The sequence below is a fragment of the Rhodnius prolixus genome, unplaced genomic scaffold (genome assembly GCF_049639745.1).
Source record: "Rhodnius prolixus isolate KJV_2025 unplaced genomic scaffold, Rpr scaffold_29, whole genome shotgun sequence".
NCBI lineage: Eukaryota > Metazoa > Arthropoda > Insecta > Hemiptera > Reduviidae > Rhodnius > Rhodnius prolixus.
This window is the reverse complement of record NW_027411628.1, coordinates 1,096,475-1,123,329: the sequence shown is the minus strand read 5'-3', so window position 1 is coordinate 1,123,329 and position 26,855 is coordinate 1,096,475. Positions and strand designations below refer to the sequence as shown.

At 38.3% G+C, this 26,855-nt stretch overlaps 1 protein-coding gene and 1 long non-coding RNA gene across 2 annotated transcripts; both read right to left on the bottom strand.

The window, feature by feature from the left end:
• Positions 1-11,879: 11,879 nt before the first annotated feature.
• LOC141459922 (matrix metalloproteinase-17-like) lies at positions 11,880-16,310 on the bottom strand. Its single transcript, XM_074139484.1, has 3 exons — positions 15,300-16,310; positions 12,075-12,312; positions 11,880-12,004 (listed from the first exon to the last, which is right to left on the bottom strand). The coding sequence occupies exons 1-3, from the start codon at positions 16,308-16,310 to the stop codon at positions 11,880-11,882; spliced, it is 1,374 nt and encodes a 457-aa protein (XP_073995585.1).
• A 4,473-nt stretch (positions 16,311-20,783) lies between these two features.
• LOC141459932 (uncharacterized) lies at positions 20,784-21,773 on the bottom strand. Its single transcript, XR_012461657.1, has 3 exons — positions 21,253-21,773; positions 21,077-21,174; positions 20,784-21,003 (listed from the first exon to the last, which is right to left on the bottom strand). It is a non-coding gene; the product is annotated as an uncharacterized lncRNA (long non-coding RNA).
• Positions 21,774-26,855: the final 5,082 nt, after the last annotated feature.

Below are 26,855 nucleotides of genomic sequence, written 5' to 3'. Positions count from 1 at the left end.
TAGAAAAGCCCTAGAACTACTCGTTCGGCACAATAAAGTTCGGTTAGAATGGGTGCTGGGTCACGTGGGGATTAAGGGGAATGAGACAGCTGATATACTGGCCAGGAATGGAGCCAACACTCCTTTCATTGGCTGTCCTGGAGATCACCACTGGTGCAGTTCGTGAAGCTCTCAGAGATTGGATCTGGAGAGAACACGAAAAGAACTGGGTGATGCTTCCTGGGGTCAAACACATCAAGAGAGTTATGCTTGGTGTGCAAACATAGAACCAAAGAGACTTTGGGCTTGGGCAGGAATCAGATCCCTCTGATTACGGGCCTATTCACAGGACACGGTAGGTTCAGAAAGCACCTGCACAAATTAGGGCTTATTAGCTCGGAACCGTTGTGCAGATTGTGCCAGGAAGAGGAGGAAACGGCCTCTCACCTGTTATTCGATTGCGTTGCAATCGACAGACTGCGCTACGACATCTTTGGGACTTTGAGACCGAAGGAGATTGTAGCGCAGAAGGAACTGGTAGGGAAAGCCCTCAACCTTCTTAGAAGGGGAGGTTTCACCTACTAGATTTAGAGGGAAGGCACAATAAGCCTCTTGTCGCTGCGGTGCCGTGGGGTATAGGACCCGTCCCGCCCGTCTAAATCTAATCTAATCTAAATCCATGTAACTTTTGTGCAGAATTGTAAGATGTTTGCGACCTCTTAGACCTCAAAAGTACTCACATTTTACGTAAACGTTTGAAAAAAAGTGAAAATTTAAAATGCTCCTTATGTAAGTCCTTGTTGGTAACAATACAGTCTGTCCAGTCATGTGATTTTTGTGAAAAGCAATTAGACAAAATGATTCTTGACCGTGCCTGTAAAGAAGGGTGGGGTCTTGTTATTAGAGAATAAACACGCAATAAATATAAAAAAAATAATTTAAAATAATTTCAAGTTACTGATTTAGCAGAGTTTGTGGTAAAACATGGAACTTGCAGCAACAGCAGCTCAATGTGAACTATGTAAAAAGTCTTTTAGTAGTGGGAAAAATTTAACACGGCATAGACTAACTTGTTCAAAATCCTATACTTGTAAATATTGTAGGAAAAAATTTCTCAGCCATGCAAATGGTACGACATGAAACAACATATACTGAGGAACCGTACGAAGAAGAAGAAGTTCCACCTATGGGAACCGAAAAAAGAATTACATTCTGATTAACGTGAAGAGATTGAGTATGAAACGGCGTTTAAACATAGATTGAAATCTTGGTTCCTTAGCTGTGTTACGTGTCAAGATCTGCATGAATTTCAAGATATTGAAACAACTTGAAAGTTATACTGCAATAAAACAACATAATGGTGGAATGTGTTTTTGTAAATACTCTCGATGAGGAAACTAATAAATCGTTTAAGACGAAATCTAGCCGGTGTTTCAAGCTACAGATTTAGCAGAATTTGTAGATGAGGAATTTGCCTCAATAATTGTGGAAAAGGAGGAAGCTCAAATGAAGAAAAGCGGATGGTCATTGAAAAAGGTCAATGGCCTTCGGCTACGAATTAACAAGTATTCGCCGCTTTCCTTCAAAGGCAGTTCCTACATAGCATTACCGGAAGTGATTGAGAGGAAAAAGGTTTGCATCAATGTTAAAAATAGTGACTTTGAGTGTTTTAGATATTCCATACTGGCAAAACTTGTGACCAAAGATACTGCACGCATGAGTAAATACAAACATTTAGCGCATGGCTATAATTCTGATTGTATAAGATTTCCAACTCCGCTCTCTAGCATACCGATATTTGAAAAAATGAATAATATTTCCATAAATGTGTTCGGTCTTGAAGAGAATAATAGTTTATCCCTTTAACGGTTGTGAAAGAAGAACTAGCTGATCATAGAGATTTACTTTTGCTTAGCGATGATGAAGGTGGAACTCATTATGTGTATGTGAAGAATTTTGACAAATTGATTCATTCGCAGATAACTAGACGGAAATGTGGGATCAAAAGTATGTAAACGGTGTTTCACACATTATCAGACTCTAAATGGGGAGGCGGCTGAGGAAAAACTAAATGAACATTCCAGATTCTGCAGTGAACACCAGGTTGCAAGAATCGAGATGCCTTTGAAAAAGCCCTAAGTAGATGTCTTTTGGGAGTTCTGTGTCATTTTTTTGCGGAGGTCATCGATCTGGACGGCGGTATATGCCCCCACCCCCTCAGGGTCATCGATCTGGACAGCGGTATATGCCCCCACCCTCTCAGGGTCATCGATCTGGACGGCGGTATATGTCAGCCCGTGCCGCCGCCGCCATAGCGGTGTACCCCCAGCCGTCACCCCCGCAGGTATACCCCCGCCCCCGCGGGTGACCCCCGCAGGTATACCCTTGCCCCGCCACTAACCCCAAGGTCACACTTTTAGTGCAAGTTTCACACATCGATGCATACTTGGAGGATTATTTTTATGTGTGGTGGCCCCCCTGGGGGTACACCTAGCGACCAAATGAGACCACATATGTTAGACAGAGGTAACCTAATGTAACCACAATGGGGTTGCTTTCAACTACAAGGTCACACTTTTAGTGCAAGTTTCACACATCAATGCATACTTGGAGGATTATTTTTATGTGTGGTGGCCCCCCTGGGGGTGCACCTAGCGACCAAATGAGACCACATATGTTAGACAGAGGTAACCTAATGTAACCACAATGGGGTTGCTTTCAACTACAAGGTCACACTTTTAGTGCAAGTTTCACACATCGATGCATACTTGGAGGATTATTTTTATGTGTGGTGGCCCCCCTGGGGGTGCACCTAGCGACCAAATGAGACCACATATGTTAGACAGAGGTACCCTAATGTAACCACAATGGGTTGCTTTCAACTATCAAGGTCATCCTTCTGTAATGTTTCACACACATTGCTTCCATCGATGCATACTTGGAGGATTATTTTTATGTGTGGCCCCCCCTGGGGGAGGATAACCAAATGAGATCACTTTTAACGTATTGCTAGCAGAATTGTAAGGTTATGGATAAGCAAATGAGATCACTTTTAAAGCCCTGCTAGCAGAAGTGTAAGGTTATGGATAACCAAATGAGACCACATATGTTCGACAAAGGTAACCTAATGTAACCTCATCATAAAAAAATATGGGCGTTGCTTTCATATTTAGAGTTTGAGTTGCTTTCAGCTACCAAGTTCATCCTTCTCATTTTCTTTTGAATTTTATTGTAATGTTATAACCTTTCACACACACACACACACACACATTGCTTCCACCAATGCATACTTGGAGGATTATTTTGTGTTAACAGATTATAGGTAATGGATAACCTCTTAGAGTAAGATGATAGGGCTGCCAACAAGTTTCATCCTCAGCATTGCATCTTGGAGGATGCAGGGAGTTGTCAACTCCTACAACTAACGTCCAGACCCATAGGTGTGCATCTCCACACACACCTCATCCTGTACCATGTATGACATATTACTTACCATACATACACATAGTTATTGGGGGGGGGGGATGATAAAAACGGTTTAAAATATAAATTGATGTTTTTATTACATTAATATACATATTGTAACGAAGTTGACCTGGGCGGAGAAGAAAGGCCTAGATTGTTCTAGAGGTTGAACGACCAAAGTCAGTAACAGGCCGCCACTGCATAAACAAAAGGGGCGGTATCTACTTGTGGCAGAAAAGAAAGGCCTAGATTGTTCTAGGGGTTAAGCGACTAAAGCCGGTAACAGGCCACAACTGTGTAGACAAAAGGGCCGGTCTTTACTTGAACTAGAAAGGAAAGGGCTAGATTGTTCAAGGAGTTAGTGACCTGTGTAAAAGCCAGCTAAGAGAAAGGCCTCAGTTGGGGTGGTGGCATATGTGTTTCCCAGCCAGTGATTGACAGGTGAGAGTGAGACATACGGAGTTGGAGAGAGACGGAGAATGGGAGGAGGCGGCTCACAGCTGAGGTGGTGGCAGTATGTTTTCTCCAGCCAATGAACGTCAGGAGGGCGTGGAAACTTATGCTCAGAGAGTTGGAGGAGGGCAGTCCCAGTTGGAGGGAGGCACGCAGTTAAAAGGAGGCCGACACAGCTGGTGAAGTCAGTTTCAATTAAGTGTTAATCGAGTTTCAAGCAAGTTTTAAGGAGTTATTAGAGTTTATAGTTATTAGTCAAGTTTATGAGTTAGTCTTGGAGAGTCAGTGTTGCGGAGTGCTTCAGTGGTAGCTAGTTGGACAATTAGTCAGTTGATGAGTAGAGCTGTGTTAGTGCAGCTGAGACTAGTGCAATTCGGTGCAGTGCGGACCAGTGGTCAGTCGGGGAACAGTTTTGTGGCGTTACGAAGTGAGTAAGTAACAGTAAACTGTTGTGACTGTTGTAAATGGTGACTGTAATGAATAGCGTTAGTTGCTTGTAAATGTTAATGTGAGTAATGTTAACGTGTTAATAAATCAGGTTATTACTTACAACTTTAGCGAGTTTTATTAGTTAATCAAACCCACATATTAAAATAACTAGTGGCAGGCACTAGTTGTGTAAGTAAAGTTTTTTTTAGAAAAACTTTACATTGGTGTCAGAAGTGGGATCTAGTAAAACCGCTAAACGAATAAGTGTGATTTTATTAGTTCGGGTAAATTGCTGGAAGTTCTGGAAAACCGACGAGTGTTATATGCCAGTGAGTACTAGGAAGCGGAGCATGGAAGAGTTAATGACACTGATGAGGGAGATGAAGGAAGATGTGAGAAAGGGCCAGGATGAAATGAAAGAAGATCTGAAAAAGTGCAAAGACGAAATGAAGGAAGACATGAGAAAGCACCTAGATGAGGTAAACAAGGGCCAGGAAAAGATGAAAGAAGAAATAACAACGGAAATAACCAGGGAAATGAGTAAGATCCAAGAAGAAATGAAGAATGAAATCGGTAAAGTTCAAGACGAAGTAAATCAAGTCCAGAAGGAAATGAGAGACGGCAAAGCCGAGATGGAGAAGAAAATCGACGAGGTAGAGCAGTATGTGAGGCAAAGATTGGAGAGTGCCGGGACCGGTCACCCACAAAACGAAGGCCCGAGAGCCGCGCACGGAGCCGGACCACAAATCAAACCTCCAGCCTACGACGGGACCTCATCGTGGGCCAATTATTTACTGCAGTTTGATGCGGCAGCTTCTGCAAATGGTTGGACGGAACGAGACAAGGTAACATCGTTGATAGTCTCGCTGCGGGGAGAAGCTCTGGACATCCTTCAGAGTGTTCCAGAGGCTCACCGACAGGATTTTAGTCTCCTGACAGGGCACTTGGAAAGGCGGTTTGGCGACCGGCATATGCAGGAGCTATACCGCACGCAATTTAGGACAAGGCGGCAACAACCAGGGGAGGCTCTCCAGCAGTTTAGCGCTGATGTCTACCGCTTGGCAAGAGCTGCGTTTCCTGGGGTAGATGACGAACTATTGGAGGGATTTGCAGTGGACGCCTTCACGGACGGCCTAAAGGACCCCGAATTAAAGCAGGCGCTTAAGTTGGCCAAACAGAAGACGCTCGGGGAGACGCTGGCTCGAGCTCTGGAGTTTGAGACAGTAAAGAAGAGCATCCAGAGGGATCCAGTTCGGGTGAGACAGACCTACTTGAAGCCGCCCGCCGTTACAAGCACAGATGGTGCGAACAACGACAAAGTGGAAGAGGTGTTGGAGCGATTGATACGAGAGATTCGAGGACTGGTGCCCTCAAATCCGAAGAAAAGGAATTCCCTGAAGTGTTATAATTGTCACGAGTTTGGACATATGAAGAGGGACTGCACACGTCCTGTTCGCAGAAATCAACCAAAAGAAGAAGACCGTCAGGGAAACGACGAGCTGTCGGCTTAGTGGGGCGAAAGCCGGCTCATTTCTCCTTTGCCCCAACACAGATAAAGGTGTCACGGCTAGAGTGTGAAGATAGCAGCCTACTGTTGGAAGTAAAGATAGCAGGGAAAGCCTGTCAGATGGTTGTAGACACTGGAGCCACCCATACTATCGTCAGGAAAGTTTTTATACCGAATTTGAAACTACATACTCCGTCAAGAGGGTATCTCATCGTGACGGCCAACGGAGACAGCATGGAAGTCGCAGGGGAAGCCCAAGTTACCATCGAGGTGGGTACTAAGCAGATTCCCCATCGGGTGGTCGTAGCGAATATCTCGGACCCGGTCATATTGGGAATGGATTTTATGAATTCACACAAAGTTGTCCTGGATTTCGATGAAAGATCCATTCGAATTGGGAACGAAGAAACGATACTCAAGATGTCCAAGGAAGATGTTGGGGTGATAAGACAAGCAACGCTATTGGAAGACCTTGTGTTACCTGCACGCAGTGAAACCATAGCCACCGTTTCATTGGAGGAAAAACCAGGAGGAGTACTGGGAGTGTTGGAGCCGGCTTCGCAGCGCGATAACGGCATACTCATAGGACGGACGCTCATCTCGGCTAAGACTAATACAATACCGGCTAGACTTTTGAACACCAAGGACTTCGACCAAAAAACTGAAGAAAGGAACAATAATCGGTAGATGCGAGGAGGTCCATATGATAACCGGCTCTGAGGTACCCAATGCAAATCTGGTTAGGGAGCAATCTACGCCAAGGCCTAGGGTCGTAGACGAATTCATAGAAAGTGCAGTTGTTGATCTGAGATCTCAGGAAAGGGAAGCAGCTAAGCAGCTATTACACAAATACCATCATGTGTTTTCCTGCGGTGACCACGACCTGGGAAGGACGAAGACAGTACAACACCGCATCAACACCGGCGATCACCAGCCCATTAAGCAGGCGCCACGGAGGATTCCGTTGGCCAAACAACAGGAGGTCGACCAAATGATAGAGGACATGAAGGTACGAGAGGTAATCCAACCTTCCAGCAGTCCTTGGGCTTCTCCCGTGGTGTTGGTCAAGAAGAAGGACGGCTCTACCAGATTTTGTGTTGACTACCGCAAGCTCAACGACATCACGAAGAAGGACAGCTATCCACTGCCACGGATAGAGGACACTCTGGATACCTTAGCGGAGGCCAATTGGTTCTCGACTCTGGACCTAAAGAGTGGCTATTGGCAAGTAGAGATACATCCAGAAGATCAAGAGAAAACGGCGTTCTCAACGGGTACCGGGTTGTGGCAGTTCAGCGTAATGCCATTTGGACTCTGCAATGCGCCAGCAACTTTTGAGAGGCTGATGGAAACCACTCTAAGAGGACTACATTGGAGGACCTGCTTAATATACCTGGACGACGTGATCATTTTCAGCAAAACCCTGAAGGAACACCTCAAGCACCTGGGAGAGGTGTTGGAAAAATTGTCCAGCGTTGGCTTAAAGCTTAGCCTGAAGAAATGCCATCTATTCAGAAGGGAGGTGAAATACCTAGGACACATTGTTTCCTCGGAAGGTGTGAGAACGGATCCCGAGAAAACCGAAGCTGTGAGTGCGTGGCCAGTACCAAAGGACAAACGCGAAGTGAGAAGCTTCCTGGGGTTGTGTACCTACTACAGGAGATTCGTTCAGGGTTTTGCGGATATAGCCAGGCCCCTTCATCGGTTAACTGAAAATGAGCAACCTTTTGAATGGACTCCGAAATGCCAAGAAGCATACGAGAGACTAAAGAATTCCTTATTAGCAGCCCCAGTCTTGGCGTACCCAAGAGCTGGTTGTGAGTTCATCGTGGACACAGATGCCAGCATGGTTGGGATAGGGGGTCTACTATCGCAGGTACAGGATGGCGAAGAACGAGTCATCGCGTACTTCTCCAAAACCCTCTCTAAGGCTGAAAAGAACTACTGCGTCACGAGGAAAGAGCTTCTGGCTATCGTGAAGACGCTGGAACATTTCCATAAGTATCTCTATGGACAACCGTTCCTGTTACGGACTGACCATGCACCCCTGACTTGGCTATTGAATTTCAAGAACCCGGAGGGTCAGGTAGCACGCTGGATAGAGAGGCTTCAAGAGTATCAATTCAGGATAGCCCACCGGAAGGGAAGACTCCATGGTAATGCCGACGCCCTTTCCAGACGGCCATGTAACCATGAGTGCAAGCACTGTTGCAGGACGGAGCAGAAGGAGCAGGGCCAATGTAAACGAACCATCGTTCTTCCAGGAGTGGAATGGAGCTCCGAAGCGATCAGGGAGGAGCAACTCAAGGATGAGGACATTAGATCGGTGCTCAAGTTCAAGGAAGAAGGGTCAAGGCCGGACTGGGAGGAGATTGCGCCCAGCAGTCGGGACGTGAAGTGCTACTGGGCCCAGTGGGATTCGCTCACCATCAAAGATGGGGTATTGCTGCGAACGTGGGAAAGCGCAGACGGAAGGGAAAAGAAAAATCAAGTGATCCTGCCAGCATCAAGAAGGGAAGAGGTACTAACAGAAATGCACGGAGGTTCTACCGGGAACCACTTTGGAGTAAGGAAGACATTGGACAAGCTGAGGCAGAGGTTCTACTGGGTAGGGTACCACGAGGATGTTGTAGACTGGTGTCGACGTTGCACTAAGTGCGTAGCGAGTAAAGGGCCCAGCCGAAGAACCCGCGGTGCAATGAGACAGTACAATGTGGGAGCACCGTTCGAAAGGATAGCCATCGATATAGCGGGACCTTTTCCTGAATCCAAGAAAGGAAATCGCTATATTCTGGTCGCAGCAGACTACTTCAGCAAGTGGACAGAGGCTTACGCTTTACCAAATCAGGACGCGTCCACGGTAGCTGAAGCCTTAGTAAACAACATGTTCAGCCGTTTTGGAATACCACTGGAATTGCACTCCGATCAGGGAAGGAATTTTGAGTCCAATCTGTTCAAGATGGTCTGCGAGATCCTCGGTGTTAGGAAGACGAGGACAACACCGCTGCACCCTCAGTCCGACGGCATGGTGGAGCGATTTATCAAGACCTTAGGAGGCCATCTGAGGATGTTGGTAAATGAACATCAGGATGATTGGGACGAACATATACCCCTCATAATGATGGCGTACCGATCAGCCGTTCACGAGACCACTGGCCGAACACCTGCGAGCGTTGTGTTCGGTAGGGAGCTGCGGCTACCCAGTGACCTTTTATTTGGCGGCCCGGAGACGGAAGAATCGGACATGGATAGTTATGATGTGGAACTTCGCCGTAAGTTGAGAGATATACATGGAAAGGTGCGCGACAGGATAAAACTGGAAAGTGACCGGATGAAGACACGGTATGACATGCGAGTCACCGGAAGAACGTTCCAGGAAAGCGAGAAAGTTTGGTTGTATAACCCAGTCCGCAAGAAGGGAAGATCCCCTAAATTACAGAACAACTGGGAAGGACCTTACACCATTGTCTCACGACTCAACGACCTGGTGTACCGAATTCAACGCACGCCCAGATCCAAAATGAAGGTAGTACACTTAGACCGATTACTCCCCTACGTCACGAAAGAGACTTCTGTTCGGGACGAACAGTTCTAAGAGGGGAGCAGTGTAACGAAGTTGACCTGGGCGGAGAAGAAAGGCCTAGATTGTTCTAGAGGTTGAACGACCAAAGTCAGTAACAGGCCGCCACTGCATAAACAAAAGGGGCGGTATCTACTTGTGGCAGAAAAGAAAGGCCTAGATTGTTCTAGGGGTTAAGCGACTAAAGCCGGTAACAGGCCACCACTGTGTAGACAAAAGGGCCGGTCTTTACTTGAACTAGAAAGGAAAGGGCTAGATTGTTCAAGGAGTTAGTGACCTGTGTAAAAGCCAGCTAAGAGAAAGGCCTCAGTTGGGGTGGTGGCATATGTGTTTCCCAGCCAGTGATTGACAGGTGAGAGTGAGACAGACGGAGTTGGAGAGAGACGGAGAATGGGAGGAGGCGGCTCACAGCTGAGGTGGTGGCAGTATGTTTTCTCCAGCCAATGAACGTCAGGAGGGCGTGGAAACTTATGCTCAGAGAGTTGGAGGAGGGCAGTCCCAGTTGGAGGGAGGCACGCAGTTAAAAGGAGGCCGACACAGCTGGAGAAGTCAGTTTCAATTAAGTGTTAATCGAGTTTCAAGCAAGTTTTAAGGAGTTATTAGAGTTTATAGTTATTAGTCAAGTTTATGAGTTAGTCTTGGAGAGTCAGTGTTGCGGAGTGCTTCAGTGGTAGCTAGTTGGGCAATTAGTCAGTTGATGAGTAGAGCTGTGTTAGTGCAGCTGAGACTAGTGCAATTCGGTGCAGTGCGGACCAGTGGTCAGTCGGGGAACAGTTTTGTGGCGTTACGAAGTGAGTAAGTAACAGTAAACTGTTGTGACTGTTGTAAATGGTGACTGTAATGAATAGCGTTAGTTGCTTGTAAATGTTAATGTGAGTAATGTTAACGTGTTAATAAATCAGGTTATTACTTACAACTTTAGCGAGTTTTATTAGTTAATCAAACCCACATATTAAAATAACTAGTGGCAGGCACTAGTTGTGTAAGTAAAGTTTTTTTTAGAAAAACTTTACAATATATAGATAGCATCATTTACTTACCAAAAAAGAATATACATTGCATATTTAATATGCGAGTGTTATAAATAATTGATGCCTCTTAAATCTAACAATTTCCCGACAATGACCAACAGGCTTTACTACTTAGAAAGGGTGTTTTTCCATACACTTATCTCTCTAGCATGGACAAACTGACTGAACGGTCCCTACCATCTAAACAGTACTTTTATAACGACTTAACTAACGAACCCATATCTGATAGTGATTACCATCACGCACAACACGTATGGTCCACATTCAATATGCACACAATACAGGAATACACAGAATTATATCTGACAACGGATGTAATTCTCCTTAGCGACATATTTGAACAGTTCCGTAAAGTCTGTGAGTCCATCTATTTTATTGATCCAAGTTGGTATTTTACAACACCTGGTCTGGCATTTGATGCCTGTTTAAAATGCACCAAGATCAAAGTGGATCTTCTCACGGATTATGACAAATTACTTATGATAGAATCCGGGGTTAGAGGCGGCATCACTTCCTGCGTTACAAGATACGCTAAAGCCAATAACCCCTACCTACTCGACTACGACGCTACCCAATCAACAAACTACTTTCGTACCAATTATCCCCCCCACATCCTGTACAATGTGCGTGTTACTCACTACATAATAGTTATTGGTGGATGATAAAAAAACGGTTCTAAATACAAATTGATATTTTTATTTACATTACTTACAAACTTATGTAACACTAAGGTATTATTTTTACAAACTTATGTAACACTAAGGTATTATTTTTACAAACTTATGTAACACTAAGGTATTATTTTTACAAACTTATGTAACACTAAGGTAATAACATTAAGTATACATTGATTGATCTGTTACAAATCTAACATTGAATGAAAATTACCTCACATTACGTAAAAAAAAAAGATTAGCTATTGTGATGATGATGATGCTGTGTCTAGCCGATAGTGTCCAAAAGGTAGGGTATTTATGCAATCATCTAAAATAAAGCGTTTATCATCAAGCGAGGATAAACTCTTTTTATTGCATTGCATTGTGAACAGTTGGTGTTTTTTGGATTGTATAGATTTAAATGAGGAATGTAAAAGAGAATCTTTATTGTGTAAAATGGATAGATAGTCGGCGAAAGTGATCTTATTAACGGCACTCCTAACTGGGGGTGATGACTCATCGGTGACGTCATCGCTGCACTCAGTACAATCTGACGAGATATGGTGTAATAATGCCACCAAAGCGTCGAATATTTGACCACAGAATGGGCATTTTTTTGGCGAACATGTTGTCACATGTAGTTTTAAGGTGACTAAAGTGCGGAATATTCTACCACATTTGGGACATTTCTTTGGCGAACAGGTTGCAACATGACGTCTTAGATCGTAGGATCGGGTAAACGTTTTCCTACATTTCGCACAGGATAAATTAGGCATGACTTACTTCTTCCTCTGCCTCTTTGCGACTGACTGCTTCACCTCCTCCTCAGAGTTATATGGCGATTGAAAGTCAATATTGCACACACCGTTGCTCATTCCCTTATTCACTAGATATAAGTCACCATCTTAAAAAAAATAAATAAATTTACTGCATGAAGTATGAATAAACACACAAAATATGTTAAGTTTACTCACCATTATAGGTCTCAATGTCCTGCTTATCGAACAAGTCTGAATAGCGTTTTGGTAGAATCACAGAAATTAACGCACCATTATTGCCATGTAATATAGCCAAAATCGATGGTCCAATTTTTGTCTTCTCCACCAGGTTAAATGATGAGATTGCATATGGTCTATTCACCAGCAAATCACTAAGTTTCTTGTACACTATGTTCGTTGATGGTTGACTCACTAGTTTATCACTCATTGCCGACTAAGAAGCGCACTGAATAGCTACTAGTGATGGGCTATTTGAGCGGACTCGTTCCATTGGAACGAGTCCGATGGTGGAACGAGTTGATTCAAATCCCTATTTTTAAAAAAAGTGATTCCGCCCCGCCCCAAAAAATTTAGGCAAATAAAAATGAAAATGAGGCAGCAGAAGGTTTGGAACGATTAAACATAAGAACAAATGTCACGCAATTTATTATATTATTATATCATTAAATGTTAGCTTTCCCAGTTAATAACAAAACTATATTTCTTTAACACACATTGAGTACTATCCCTAATTTCCAATTGCTCTGATAAATATAAAATTAACAACGTAATACAAATATTAACACAAAAATAGGCTAGTCAAATATAAATTAAAGCAATGCAGTTTTGTCATTATCTAGCTTGACCACTAGAAGACTGGAGTTAACTTACTTCAAGAGTATTCAAGGTAGAGAAACGGAAATGGGTAGGAAATTATTCCATAAAAATTCTAACCCTTCAAAATTATAATTACTCATAATATTTATTTACTAAGAATTGAATATCAAGCTTTTAAAATATTATCTTATTGTTTTACAAAAAGAAAAAGCTGTGTGCTTAATCTTAAACTTAGCGCTGGACACTTACTCTCATCTTCATTGGCGTAAGTTTGAACGTGTACATGTCAGCTAGACGGTCAAAGTAAAACTGGGCCAAAATTTAGTATTACCTAACTGGTTTACTTAGTGTAGTATCCCTCCCACTCTATCACCTATTTCACAAACATTCATCGATTAAAAATATTTTTTAGTTAAATATTCGTTTCATTGGAATACAAAAAACATTATAACGCTTTCTTAAGATGATTTGAATTTTTAAAATTTGTTTTTGTCCATTATTCTTATAAAATACGAAGAATTTCAAATAAAATATAATATACAAACACAGAATGATCTAGTGTGCAGGTGGAGTCAGTCGTAGTTACCATGACAACGGAACCGTTAAACGACTCCGGCCCAGCTCTAGCATTTTCATTGGTTAAATCCACTGGAGTTGGTGGAGTCGAATCCGGAGTGATTTAAATCCTTTTGAAACCGGACTCGTTCCATTTTTTCGTTCACTGAATCTAGCCAATAGAAATTGCTGGAGCTGGAACCGGAGTTGTTTAACGGTTCCATTGCTATGGTAACGAGGACTGACTCCACCTGCACACTAGATCATTGTGTTTGTATATTATATTTTATTTGAAATTCTTCGTATTTTATAAGAGTAATGGACAAAAACAAATTTTAAAAATTAAAATCATCTTAAGAAAGCGTTATAATGTTTTTTGTATTCAAATAAAACGAATATTTAACTAAAAATTATTTCCAATCGATGAATGTTTGTGAAATTGGTGATAGAGTGGGAGGGATACTGCAGTAAGTAAACCAATTAGGTAATACTAAATTTTGGCTCAGTGTTACTTTGACTGTCTCACGGTCATGTACACGGTTAAACTTACCCAATGAAGATAAGAATAAGAGTGTCCAGCGCTATGTTAAAGATTAAGCACACAGCTTTTTCTTTTCGTAAGATAATGAGATAATATTTTTAAAGCTTGATATACAAGTCCTAGTAAATAAATATTTCTTTATTTATGAGTAATTATCATTTTGCTTGAAGGGTTAGATTTTTTTTTATGGGAATAATTTCCTACCCATTTCCGTTTCTCTATCTTGGATCCTCTTGAAGCACATTAACTCCAGTCTTCCAGTGGTCAAGCTAGATAATGACTAAACAGCATTGCTTTAATTTTTATAATTGACGTCTATTTTTATGTTAATTTTTGCGTTACGTTGTTAATTTTATATTTATCAGTGCAATTGGAAATTAGGGATAGTACTCAATGTGTGTTAAAGAAATATAGTTTTGTTATTAACTGGGAAAGCTAACATTTAATGATATTTTTTAATAAATTGCGTGACAATGTTACTAATGCATAGGGTAAGTACAGAGACCGGAATCGGTGAACGAGTTGTTGGAATCGATTCCAACCCTGGAACTGATTCAAATCCAACGAGTCCAAAGACGGACTCGTTCTGCCCATCACTAATAGCTACGGGACAGATGCAGCCTATTTATACTGAGTGCGTGGGAGGGAAATGGAAAAAACCCCACATCGTGTTTTCATATTATTTATTAGATTATACTATCAACCAAGATAACAAACATACTGTTATTGCAGGTTCGTTTAAGATAACAATTAATATAAAATTATTTATCACATCCGTGGAAGATATCATTTGAAAAAAAACAACCTGTTATAATCACTTATCACATCCGTTTAAGATAACATTTGAAAAAAACATCCTGTTACTTATCACGCTTGATTAGATAGCAAACATCCTGTTATAGTCACTTATCACATCCGTGGAAGATAACATTTGAAAAAAACATCCTGTTACTTATGATTAGATAGCAAACATCCTGTTCACAATTGTTTAAGATAACATTTATTATAAAAATTATTTATCACACCTAATCATGCGTATGTCTTTTATTTAATATCTTGTGCTTTACATGCATCATCTAACGGATTTGCTAATGCATAGAATCTTTATCCAACGTGTGAGATTGTCTAGTGTTAACGCTGCTTCCTCTCACTTATTCCTCAACGTCTAGTTGTAGATTCAGGGTTAATTTATTCAAAAGGTGTTGAAGTTGACTTAAAATGGTGTTTTGATTGCAGACAATATTGAATAAAACTGAGGGGTCCTCTATTGTATCAGTAACGCTTTCGATAAATTCATTAAAACTATAAAATAAATCGTTAGATTTAAAATATATACGACCGCTAGTATGTCGGAAGGCTGTTTTAACGTTACGCGGTACGCCTGGGAAAATATGCGATACGTCACCGATAAAGCTGCTAGTTAAATCACATTCATTAAATTTGTTAACATAAGATTTATTGTAGATTATGTATGTGCTTCCTGTATTTGAATGAAAAATTGCGTTTACGGAAACATCACCACCTCTGGACATCACCACTGATTCAATGTCTGTTTGATAAGTTAAATAAAGGTGAGGATAGGTAAATATGTAAACATTGTTGTTAGCAATCATAACAATATCTTTGTTTGGACGTTGATAAATGCCTGATATATGGGTAAAATTTGCTGGTAGAAATCTTAACCACCTGTTAATCATCTTTGGACGCGTGTAATCACGTTGTAAACGCATAGATTCTTGTAAAGGAATTATCCAAACATGATTGTTATAAAATAAATATAGTCGTTTATGAGCAACCAAAAATGCATCAATGTGTTTCAAATAATAACATACGTCAATAAATGGCTGAAGAGTTGGAGGCTGAGATCTTTTTGTGGTTGTAGGTGTTGTTGTTGTGGTCGTTGATGTTGTTGTTGTTGTTGTTGTTGTAGGTGTAATGGATGTTGTATGTGTAGTGGATGTTGTAGGTGTGGTTGAAGGTAGAGGCTTCGGGGGTGTTCCATACAACATTTGCATCGCGCGTATTTCCTCTTCAAATAGGTCTAATTCATCAAATGAGGACACTGGTGGAAAGGTATAAGTAGAAAACATAGAACTTCGAGTATCTGATGAATGACTTAACCCAAGTCCGTGGCCTATTTCGTGAAGTAACACCCAAAAAAGAGACGTATCGTCATTTTTCGTAGAGGGGAGGGTTAACGTATCGTGCCACGTTATCGCATCATTCAAATGAATTTCCACTGCTTCCTTATGTATACTAGGATACTCTGCATGTGCTAATATACCACTTCCATCAACAAAAGGTGAATAGCAGTAGGGGGATTTATTTGTAATACATAGATGTTTTCCTCGGACAAAAGCAATAGAGATGTTTGGCGAGTTAGGCGATCGTTTGAATTTTAAGTTTGCATGTTTTGACCAAATGGAAAACGCTCGTTCTGCTACTGGAGAATATTGGGGTGGATATATGTACCAAATTATATCATTTTTACCCCATTTAGTTGTACTGGAACCCACCATAAAAGGTGTAAAATTATCCTCAACACCACATCTTAGTGTCTTAATTACTTTCATCGTTTGCGGATTTTCCATACCATCTGTGGGTAAATTATACTTCTCTTGTAATATTATAACAGCATCTTTAATCGCTGCTTCGCTAGTATTGTCTCCATTTTTTAAATAACCATACCTTTGCAAATAATTAATTGTAGACAAATTGTATGCAGTAATTAATTGGAATGCGGCAGCAGCGAAAGCAAATATCAATGTTTGACATGTTTGACTCGCCCACTCACGATGGTGTTATGAACTGGTCGGTGATATCATCACCCCACACATTTGTATAAAACGAGTCTGTTATCACTGGCGCCTGTATGTCTGTTGCTTCTTTATTTACATTTTAACGGCGTTTTCGTCGCTCAGTTCGTTACGCTAAACATTCCATTATTTCGATTAAAAAGTAGTACAATTATTTGGAGGTAATAAATAAAATGCAAACTCACTCAGTGGTTTTTTTTTTTTTCACAGATAATTGAAAGAATTTTCTTTCACCCTCTGGTTGAGAACATCAGAACACTTAGATAAATTCTACAAGCATTTAATAATGCTAGTACTGCAGCAATGGCTGTGGAAAAAGATGCCCCCCGAATATTATATTTTTGTTAATACCAAGAACTGTTATTCTGGGAGATTTATACCAATCATATCAACAATTGATTCTTTAAAATTTACAGGTTTAGTTTCAGTGAACAGAGTTCCATGTATGGCTTTTAGAAACAGTTTCAACTGTTTTTATCTTTAGATTTCAACCGAGAGGTGCTTTAACGATGAGTAACTTTGAATATTCTTATAGAATAAATAATAATGTTGTATATTGCACAATGAATATTTATTTCCTATAGTAAAAAGTTGGTGATAACTCAGCTTCTTCATTAAAACTTAAAAGCCTTAAAGCACTTACCTCTTATATGATTGGGCATAAATCATGCGTTGTCTAATGTTATGATGTGATCAAAAATTTGAAAAGAAAATGATCTCAAGTATCACTAATCCAGATGAAAGCTATGCTATGTTTTACTTGGGGTATTCCTACCATCATTAAAAACATTTTTGTTCATAAGGAATAAAAAACCGTGTCTTTGTATGACACCAATATATTAGATATTATGTACACAATTATCATGTTATAAAATTTTTATTTTAAAACAAATATTATTTACATAAAATAATTATCTAATTATGTTTACAAATAACTATTATTAGTTTAAAACAATTACATTTTTGTTCAAATTAGCATGTTATTAATTTCTATTATAATAATTATGTAAAAAACAAAATAAAACATGGTATAAGCATATATATATACTCTTTAACAAAAACTTACAGTTTAAAATGTTAAGTATAAGGGTTGATTAAACGCCAAAAGGTACACAAATCAGCAAGTACCCAACATTTCATTAATACTTCATTGATATTATTTTAAGTAATTTTACTACATTAATTTTCATTAATATTTTTTTGAATTTATTAGATGTCACAGACCCTTATGCTGGCTATTTTAATCTACAAAATATTTGTTCAAGTAGAACACCATTTAACTTAGATTGACTGTAATAAGATAAATAAGATATGCATATTTTTATGACAGCTAACATAATTATTCCAGTATTTTACTATAAGTAAAATTAGAGGGACTACATTAAATTACAATTGAGAAATGAATAATTATTGTTGAATAATTTACTTGATATTACCTACGCGTTATTTGTGCTCACAAATACTTCGGAAAGACGAATTCTAGACTGAAATATTATTTTAAATCCGTGATTCAAATTTAAATAGAAGCCGACTCTGCCTTTGTCTTTTTTTACTTTAACGTGCATGTACATACATACGATATATGTGACTATTCAGAATAAAGAGCATAATAAAGATAAATCAGAAGAATAATTTGGAATAAAGCTAAAATAAAGTACCTATTTAATTACGAAAATATAATGTACATTTTATCATAATTATAACAAAAAAATAAAATATTATGAATGAACAAAGGGAAGGGATTAGCTATGCGGTTAGCATATTGGATTCCCACGTGGAGGTTCCGGGTTCGAATCCAGCTGCTGACCCTTAGATTTTCTCTTTCTAAGAGCTTCTTACAGCTCACTGTCCGGGTGATGGACAGAGTTGTCTGTAACGAGAGAACACTGTCCGGAGGCCGGCAGTGCACTGAAAAAAGCTCCGGGCGCCAATAACCTTGATGTTGACGCGACTTAAATCATAAAAGAAAAAGAAAATGAATGAACTGGCCAGCATAAGGGTCTGTGACATCTAATAAATTCAAAAAAATATTAATGAAAATTAATGTAGTAAAATTACTTAAAATAATATCAATGAAGTATTAATGAAATGTTGGGTACTTGCTGATTTGTGTACCTTTTGGCGTTTAATCAACCCTTATACTTAACATTTTAAACTGTAAGTTTTTGTTAAAGAGATTTTTGTACCTTTTGGATAGATTTTCTTATTTGTATGTTTTGCAAAGTTACATATCTGCTTTTCAGATTTTATTAAAATTGGGAATAATAAATTTAATTTTATCATTATAACCTGAAAAGGTGTTAAGTCGGAGTTACTACCACTGGACAGATCTTTTTAAAGAATGATTATAGTTGCGGTCCCCAAACCATCCTCAATAACAATTTTTTTGAGAAAGCGTTTTGAATAAAATAGGAAGGTAATTTGTACGTAAATAGCAAAATTAAACTGCGATTACAGTACTTCTCCCTAAAAGGCAAAGAGGCAAAGATTTTGAATCGAACTACAATTCATTGATGAAAATCGGTTCACTCATTGAAAATTTTAACGATTGCAATACTTCCTCTTAGTAGGTGTAAGAGCATGATGGCACTTCACAGCCACGTAGAGGAGCTTTAACCACTTCTTCTTACTAAATTTTATCAAAATCGGACTAACCGTTATAGAAATATTGGTAATAATAGTTTTAGAAAGGGCCTTACTTGGGTGGGGCAAACTCCCCTCCTTATAAGGCACAGCGTCGAGACTTTTAAAGTGCAAATCTGTACAAAATTTCGATTCGAATGACACTTTATTCATGAAAATCGGTTCACGTTTCGATAATTTGAAACGATTGCTATACTTCCCCTTAACAAGTGTAAGAGCAGATCGTCGCTTTAATGTTACGTAGGGGAGCCCTAACCCTGTCATCCTACCAAATTTTATCAAAATCGGGCCAAGATTTACAGAGTAATTAATGATAATAATTTTGGAGGGGGCCTTACATAAAAGGGGCTAACTCCTCTCCCATTCCATGTACAGCGTCGCGACCCCCAAAAGGCACATCTACATAAAATTCCGAATCGAATGACATCTCTCTCATTCATGAAAATCGGTTCACGCGTTTAGGCGCTACGTTGTTTACAAAAAAGGTAACAACAACAAGAAGAAGAACAAGAAGAACAAGAACAAGAACATTTTTTGAAAATGCCGTTTTTGCTCATTTTCAGCATCTTTTTTCTCAATATCTATCAAATGTAGGTTGTTGCAAAAAAATTACAGTCATAAAGGAGGATTTGCCCTATATTATAAAGAAAATTTGGGAATTTTATCTTTTATAGAAAAAGAGGAAAAAATTGTCAAAGTTGGGTGTTTTTCAACGTTACGCTTTTTCGTGCAGTTTTTGATGATCAACCCTTATACAACTGTCCTACCGGACAGTTTTAATATATATAAATATAAACATTTCTTCTTCCAAACGGGGTTCATCTGTCTGTGTACTCATCTTTCCCCAGATATTATGCAAAAAACTAACTTATAAACTAGGCTATACCTGCCATAGAGTGTTAGGGTGCCAGCACCAGTGCAATATGTCCTATAAATTGCCATTTTGCAAACGTTGATCAGCGCCTCATGTGAACTGTAACAAAAATACCCACACATAAATTTGTTAAATTTTATTATTATTAAGTATTAAATACAATTGGTATTATAGAATATATTTTTCATCTCTCTTACCACATTCCTCTCCGATGGTGATGGATCCGCAACGATACTATGAAAAAAAACACATAATTAGGAAACGATGCAAACAACCACAATTTTTTTTAGCTTTATCATTAATTACAACAAAAAACTCACATCAGTGTGTGGTAAGACACGAGGACCACCTCTTGGACCGTTGACTGCCCTGAAAGGAGTGCTAATTTATGAACATATTGCACTGGTGTTGACACCCTAACACTCTATGGCAGGTATAGCCTAGTTTATAAGTTAGTTTTTGCATAATATCTGCGGAAAGATGAGTTCACAGACAGATGAACCCCGTTCAGAAGAAGAAATGTTTATATTTTTATATATATATATATATAATATGCTTATACCATGTTTTATTTTGTTTTTTTTTTACATAATTATTATAATAGAAATTAATAACATGCTAATTTGAACAAAAATGTAATGTGCTTTAACTTTAACCATATGTGTCTGTAAGTGCAATATGTTCCATAAAATACCATGGGGGCACACACTGATCAACTGTAACAAAAAAATATTACAGTTAAATATTTCAAAGTTTACTATTATTAAGTAAGGAGAAATACATACACAATTGGTATTATAAAAACATGTAATATTTTTTTAACACCACTTACCCAATTCCCCTCCTCATGTTGTGGGGTTCAACGGATTCTTATTTACACTAATAAAGAACACACAATTAGGAAAACGTTGCAAACAAAGCTTAATCATTAAATAAAAAAAGAAAAACTCACATTAGGGGGGTCACCCTAGATCCACATAATGGACACCTCCTGGGACGCGTCCAGGTGGTTGGCACACATATGAGTGCTTTGCACCCATTACATGTGTCCTGAAAACAAAGATTGTTTTGTTAAATATTTCTAATTAATGTTTTATTTTGTTGGAACATAATATTAAAGCTACTTACAAATGCCTGAGGCGTCGTTGTGTCCATGTCTGTACTAACATCCTACCAAGCTAGCTTTTTATAGCTAACCCATATCGCGTGAACGTCCGTTTTTCACCCACACTAACCCCCTCTGCTACACACACAAAACATTACAGGATTTTATTGTGGGTGGTATTTCTGGTTCTATTATATGAATTGTTAATAATAATAACTTCATAAATAATACCTTTTGTAACGTCTCCATCCCCTCCTCATGTGTACTTTAATCCAGGTAGAGAGTTTAGTAGAGGGTTACTAGGTGATTATTTGTATGTAACGCCTTCTTTTTCCTCTCCTATCTCTCTCTATCTGGTACCATCCTCGGCTGAGATGTAGAGCTGTCGGAGACATCAACTGAGGGTACCATCCTCGGCTGAGATGTAGAGCTGTCGGAGGCGTCAACTTTGGTGGGGGGTGAAGGTGATGTAGGGGTCTGCTGGGGGTCTTGGAAAGACACAGACCCTAGAGAGGTATGCACCTGAGGGGGCTTGGTAGAACATTTGCCCCTGTAAAAAAAAAGATCATTAATAAAAAAAAAATATATGATAAATGCTACATTATATATATATCTCTTTAACAAAAACTTACAGTTTAAAATGTTAAGTATAAGGGTTGATTAAACGCCAAAAGGTACACAAATCAGCAAGTACCCAACATTTCATTAATACTTCATTGATATTATTTAAGTAATTTTACTGCATTAATTTTCATTCATATTTTTTAGAATTTATTAGATGTTTCACAGACCCTTATGCTGGCCATTTTAATCTACAAAATATTTGTTCAAGTAGAACACCATTTAACTTAGAGCATGTACATATATATATGTGGAATCACCCCCGGATAAATTTATTTTAGTTAAATACTACTCCACGCAATATTTATATTGATGGAAATGGGAAAAGATATTCCTTTGTCAATATTAATTTCAAGGCGTTATAAAATAATCATATTGAATGTGTGTTTTAAGACGAAAAGGTGTAAAGACGAGAAAATATATTATTGCATATTGATTATTATTGAAGTGATTCCTTGTTTTTCTTTCTTTCTTTCTGGTTAAGTATTATCTACTCTCTTCTTTCCTACATATATATGTGACTACTCAGAATAAAGGGCATAATAAAGATAAATCAGAAGAATAATTTGGAATAAAGCTAAAATAAAGTACCTATTTAATTACGAAGATATAATATACATTTTATCATAATTATAACAAAAAAATAAAATATTATGAATGAACAAAGGGAAGAAATTCGCTATGCGGTTGGCGTATTGGATTCCCATGTAGAGGTTCCGGGTTTGAATCCAGCTGCAGACCCTTAGATTTTCTCTTTCTAAGAGCTTCTAACAGGTCACTGTCCGGGTGATGGACAGTGTTGTCTATAACGAGAGAACACTGTACGGAGGCCGGCAGTGCACTGAAAAAAGCTCCGGGCGCCAATAACCTTAGATGTAGACGCGCCTTAAATCATAAAATAAAAGAAAAAGAAAATGAATGAACTGGCCAGCATAAGGGTCTGTGAAACATCTAATAAATTCTAAAAAATATGAATGAAAATTAATGCAGTAAAATTACTTAAATAATATCAATGAAGTATTAATGAAATGTTGGGTACTTGCTGATTTGTGTACCTTTTGAAGTTTAATCAACCCTTATACTTAACATTTTAAACTGTAAGTTTTTGTTAAAGATATTTTTGTGCCTTTTGGATAGATTTTCCTTTTTGTCTGTTTTGCAAAGTTACATATCTGCTTTACGGATTTTATTAAAATTGGGAATAATAAATTTTAATTTTATCATTATAACCTGATCAGGTGTTAAGTCGGAACCGTAACTACCATTGGAGAGATCTTTTTAAAGAATGATTATAAATGCGGTCCCCAAACCATCCTCAATAACAATTTTTTTGAGAAAGCGTTTTGAATAAAATAGGAAGGTAATTTGTACGTAAATAGCAAAATTAAAATGCGATTTCAGTACTTCCCTTTAAGAGGAGTAAGAAAAATAAACTGCGATTACAGTACTTCTCCCTAAAAGGCAAAGAGGCAAAGATTTTGAATCGAACGACAATTCATTGATGTAAATCGGTTCACTCATTGATAATTTTAACGATTGCAGTACTTCCTCTTAGTAGGTGTAAGAGCATGATGGCACTTCACAGCCACGTAGAGGAGCTTTAACCACTTCTTCGTGCTAAATTTTATCAAAATCGGACTAAGCGTTATAGAAATATTGGTAATAATAGTTAATAATAGGGCGTTACTTGGGTGGGGCAAACTCCCCTCCTTATAAGGCACAGTGTCGAGACTTTTAAAGTGCAAATCTGTACAAAATTTCGATTCGAATGTCACTTTATTCATGCAAATCGGTTCACGTTTCGATAATTTGAAACGATTGCTATACTTCCCCTTAAGAAGTGTAAGAGCAGATCGTCGCTTTAATGTTATGGAGGGGAGTCATAACCCTATCATCCTACCAAATTTCATCAAAATCGGGCTAAGATTTACAGAGTAATTAATGATAATAATTTTGGAGGGGGCCTTACATAAACGGGGCTAACTCCTCTCCCATTTGATGTACAGGGTCGAGACCCCCAAAAGGCACATCTACATAACATTCCGACTCGAATGATACCTCATTCATGAAAATCGGTTCACGCGTTTAGGCGCTACATTGTTTACAAAAAAGGTAACAACAACAACAACAACAAGAAGAAGAACAAGAACAAGAACATTTTTTGAAAATGCCGTTTTTGCTCATTTTCAGCATCTTTTTTCTCAAAATCTATCAAATCTAGGTTGTTGCAAAAAAAATACAGTCATAAAGGAGGATTTGCCCTATATTATAAAGAAAATTTGGGAATTTTATCTTTTATAGAAAAAGAGAAAAAAATTGTCAAAATTGTATGGTAGGACAGTTGAATAAGGGTTGATCATCAAAAACTGCACGAAAAAGCGTAACGTTGAAAAACACCCAACTTTGACAATTTTTTCCTCTTTTTCTATAAAAGATAAAATTCCCAAATTTTCTTTAAAATAAAGAGCAAACCCTCCTTTATGACTGTAATTTTTTTGCATCAACCCAGATCTAATAGGTTTCGAGAAAAAAGTTGCCGAAAATGAGCAAAAACGGCTTTTTCAAAAAATCTTCTTCTTCTTGTTGTTGTTGTTGTTGTTACCTTTTTTGTAAACAACGTAGCGCCTAAACGCGCGAACTGATTTTCATGAATGAGGTTTCATTCGATTCGGAATTTTATGTAGATGTGCCTTTTGGGGGTCTCGGCGCTGTACATCGAATGGGAGAGGAGTTAGCCCCCTTTATGTAAGGGCCCCTCTAAAATTATTATTACTAATTACTCTGTAAATCTTGGCCCGATTTTGATAAAATTTGGGAGGGTGAAAGGGTTCGGGCTCCCCTACGTACCACTAAAGCGACGTTCTGCTCTTACACCTACTAAGGGGAAGTTTTGCAATCGTTTTAATCGGTCGTCGCTATAGAACCGCTTTTCGTGAATAAAGTGTCATTATTTTCCAAATTTTATGTAGATTTAAATTTTAGAGGGCATCTTTGGGAGGGGAGTTCGCCCCACGCGCGTAAGGGCCACTGTAAAACTATTATTACTAATAACTCTGAAAATTTGAGCCAGATTTTGATAAAATTTAGCATGTAGGGGTAGTTGAAGCTTTCCTACGTGACATTAAAGTGCCATCACGCTCTAACCTCTACTAAAGGGAAGTATTGCAAACGTTACAAATCATCAACGCGTGAATTGATTTTCATGAATAGAGCGCCATTAGAATGAGAATTAATGTAGTAATGACTTTTGAGGGTCTCGACACATTATATACTTTCTGAGGGAACTTTTCTTACGTAAATAATACCGCCTCAAACTAATATATTATTATTAATCATTTTAATAACACTGTGAATTTTCACCCGTTTTTGATTAAATTTCGCAAGAAGAAGAATTTAGAGTGCGTTACACTTAAGTGCCTTCTGATCTCACACCTTCAAAGGGGATGTATTGCAATCATGCCGTTATTGCAGTTTAAATTTTAGGGAGAAGAACTTTAATTGTAGATAACTTTTCTTTTCCTCTTTGGAAGAGGTTATTGCGATCAGAGCTCTACTTCTCTTAAATCCCTCAGAGGAAGCAATGTAATCTTAATTTATCTCACCGCTCTTACTAGAAGGTAATGTAATCACAATTTTCTTTCTATTGTACCTCTTCATGGGATGTGAAATCATTCATCATTTCATCCCATAACATTTCTCTCAATATCCATTTTCTTACCTCCAATTTGTTACCATTCCCACATAACTTATAACATTTTTTTATTTTCATTCTACACCTTCCGGCTAGTTGTTCACTAATCCCCCATAACTTTTCCCAGTCTGCATTTTCATCATAACAACTTGGCAACATTCCTCCCTAACTTTTCTTTAGTCTTTATCTTCTACTCACTAATTTGATACTAATTTGATTTGAGATACCTTCCACTAACTTGGTATAATAATAATATAAAGTATTAAAGTACAGTGCATAAAACTATTGCTTATCCCAATGTTGACAAAACCTGTAAACCAGAATAGAAACTTTACAGAATAGACTTTTAATGGTTTAGAATATTTTGGAAAATGATAAGAAGATAGTCAAGGAGGGGAGTTTGCCTCACCTAAGTTAAGCCACTCTAAAATTATCATTATTAACTCGGTAAACCTTGGCCCGAATTTGATAAAATTTGCGAGTGCCATCTTGCTCTTACTCTACTAAGGGAAAGTATTGCAATCGTTTCAAATTATCGATGGGTGATCTGATTTTCATGAATGAACAATTAAACACAAAAGAATGTTTAAAATTAAAAAATAAACATACAACGACTTTATTATTACAGGTTTGTTCAAAAATCTTTATTAATTATTATAAATATTACACCAGTGTTTGAAAAAGCACGCAGACACACCGTATTATTTATTTTGCATTGTAACCTTCTGTGTATCTAAACATTGTTACCTGCTATCTACATCAACTAGCGCGCCCCACTGTGAAAACTTCTAAAATTTTAAAAAGAACAACGATATGTCTATACTGATAATATATTTACAACTAATTCCTAACTTAATAAAATATATTTTACTATACTTTATTATTTTGTCTGAGGTTGTGAACAAAAAAATAGTGTTTTACTTAATAAAGGTTATAATAGTGTGATTCCCCTCTCCTTTATGGTTTGTACACACTGTAAAATAGAAGTAAAGATAAAACCTAACCTAAATCAAACGTCTTTTAACAATTGTTGAAATAAGTGCTAGCAATTTTTGCGATATTATTATTTATTAAGCAACTTTGTTGAAGACTTCATATTCATAATTCTTCTTAATTTTGTAAGTAGATATTTTGTTATTTCTTAGTTTCATATAATTTACTTCAAAAAGTAGCTGAATATTCAAAGTTCGTGAGAAGCTTGTTTTAGTAAGATTGAGTGCACCTTAATTGCTGATGTCTCGTCAAAAACTAAGCCTAGTTCTGATTAATTGTTAAATTTCAGTTTCTTATTTCGACAAGTTATTATTATATTGC

Bases quoted from the DNA above. Each gene is read 5' to 3' on its own strand.
- LOC141459922 (XM_074139484.1), bottom strand. From the start codon at position 16,310: ATGGTGGGTTCCAGTACAACTAAATGGGGTAAAAATGATATAATTTGG. The intron at 12,313-15,299 runs GTAAACGCAATT...TGCGCTTCTTAG, and splicing joins CCAGAGGTGGTGATGTTTCC to TCGGCAATGAGTGATAAACT. The intron at 12,005-12,074 runs GTGAGTAAACTT...ATTTTTTTTAAG, and splicing joins GGACATTGAGACCTATAATG to ATGGTGACTTATATCTAGTG.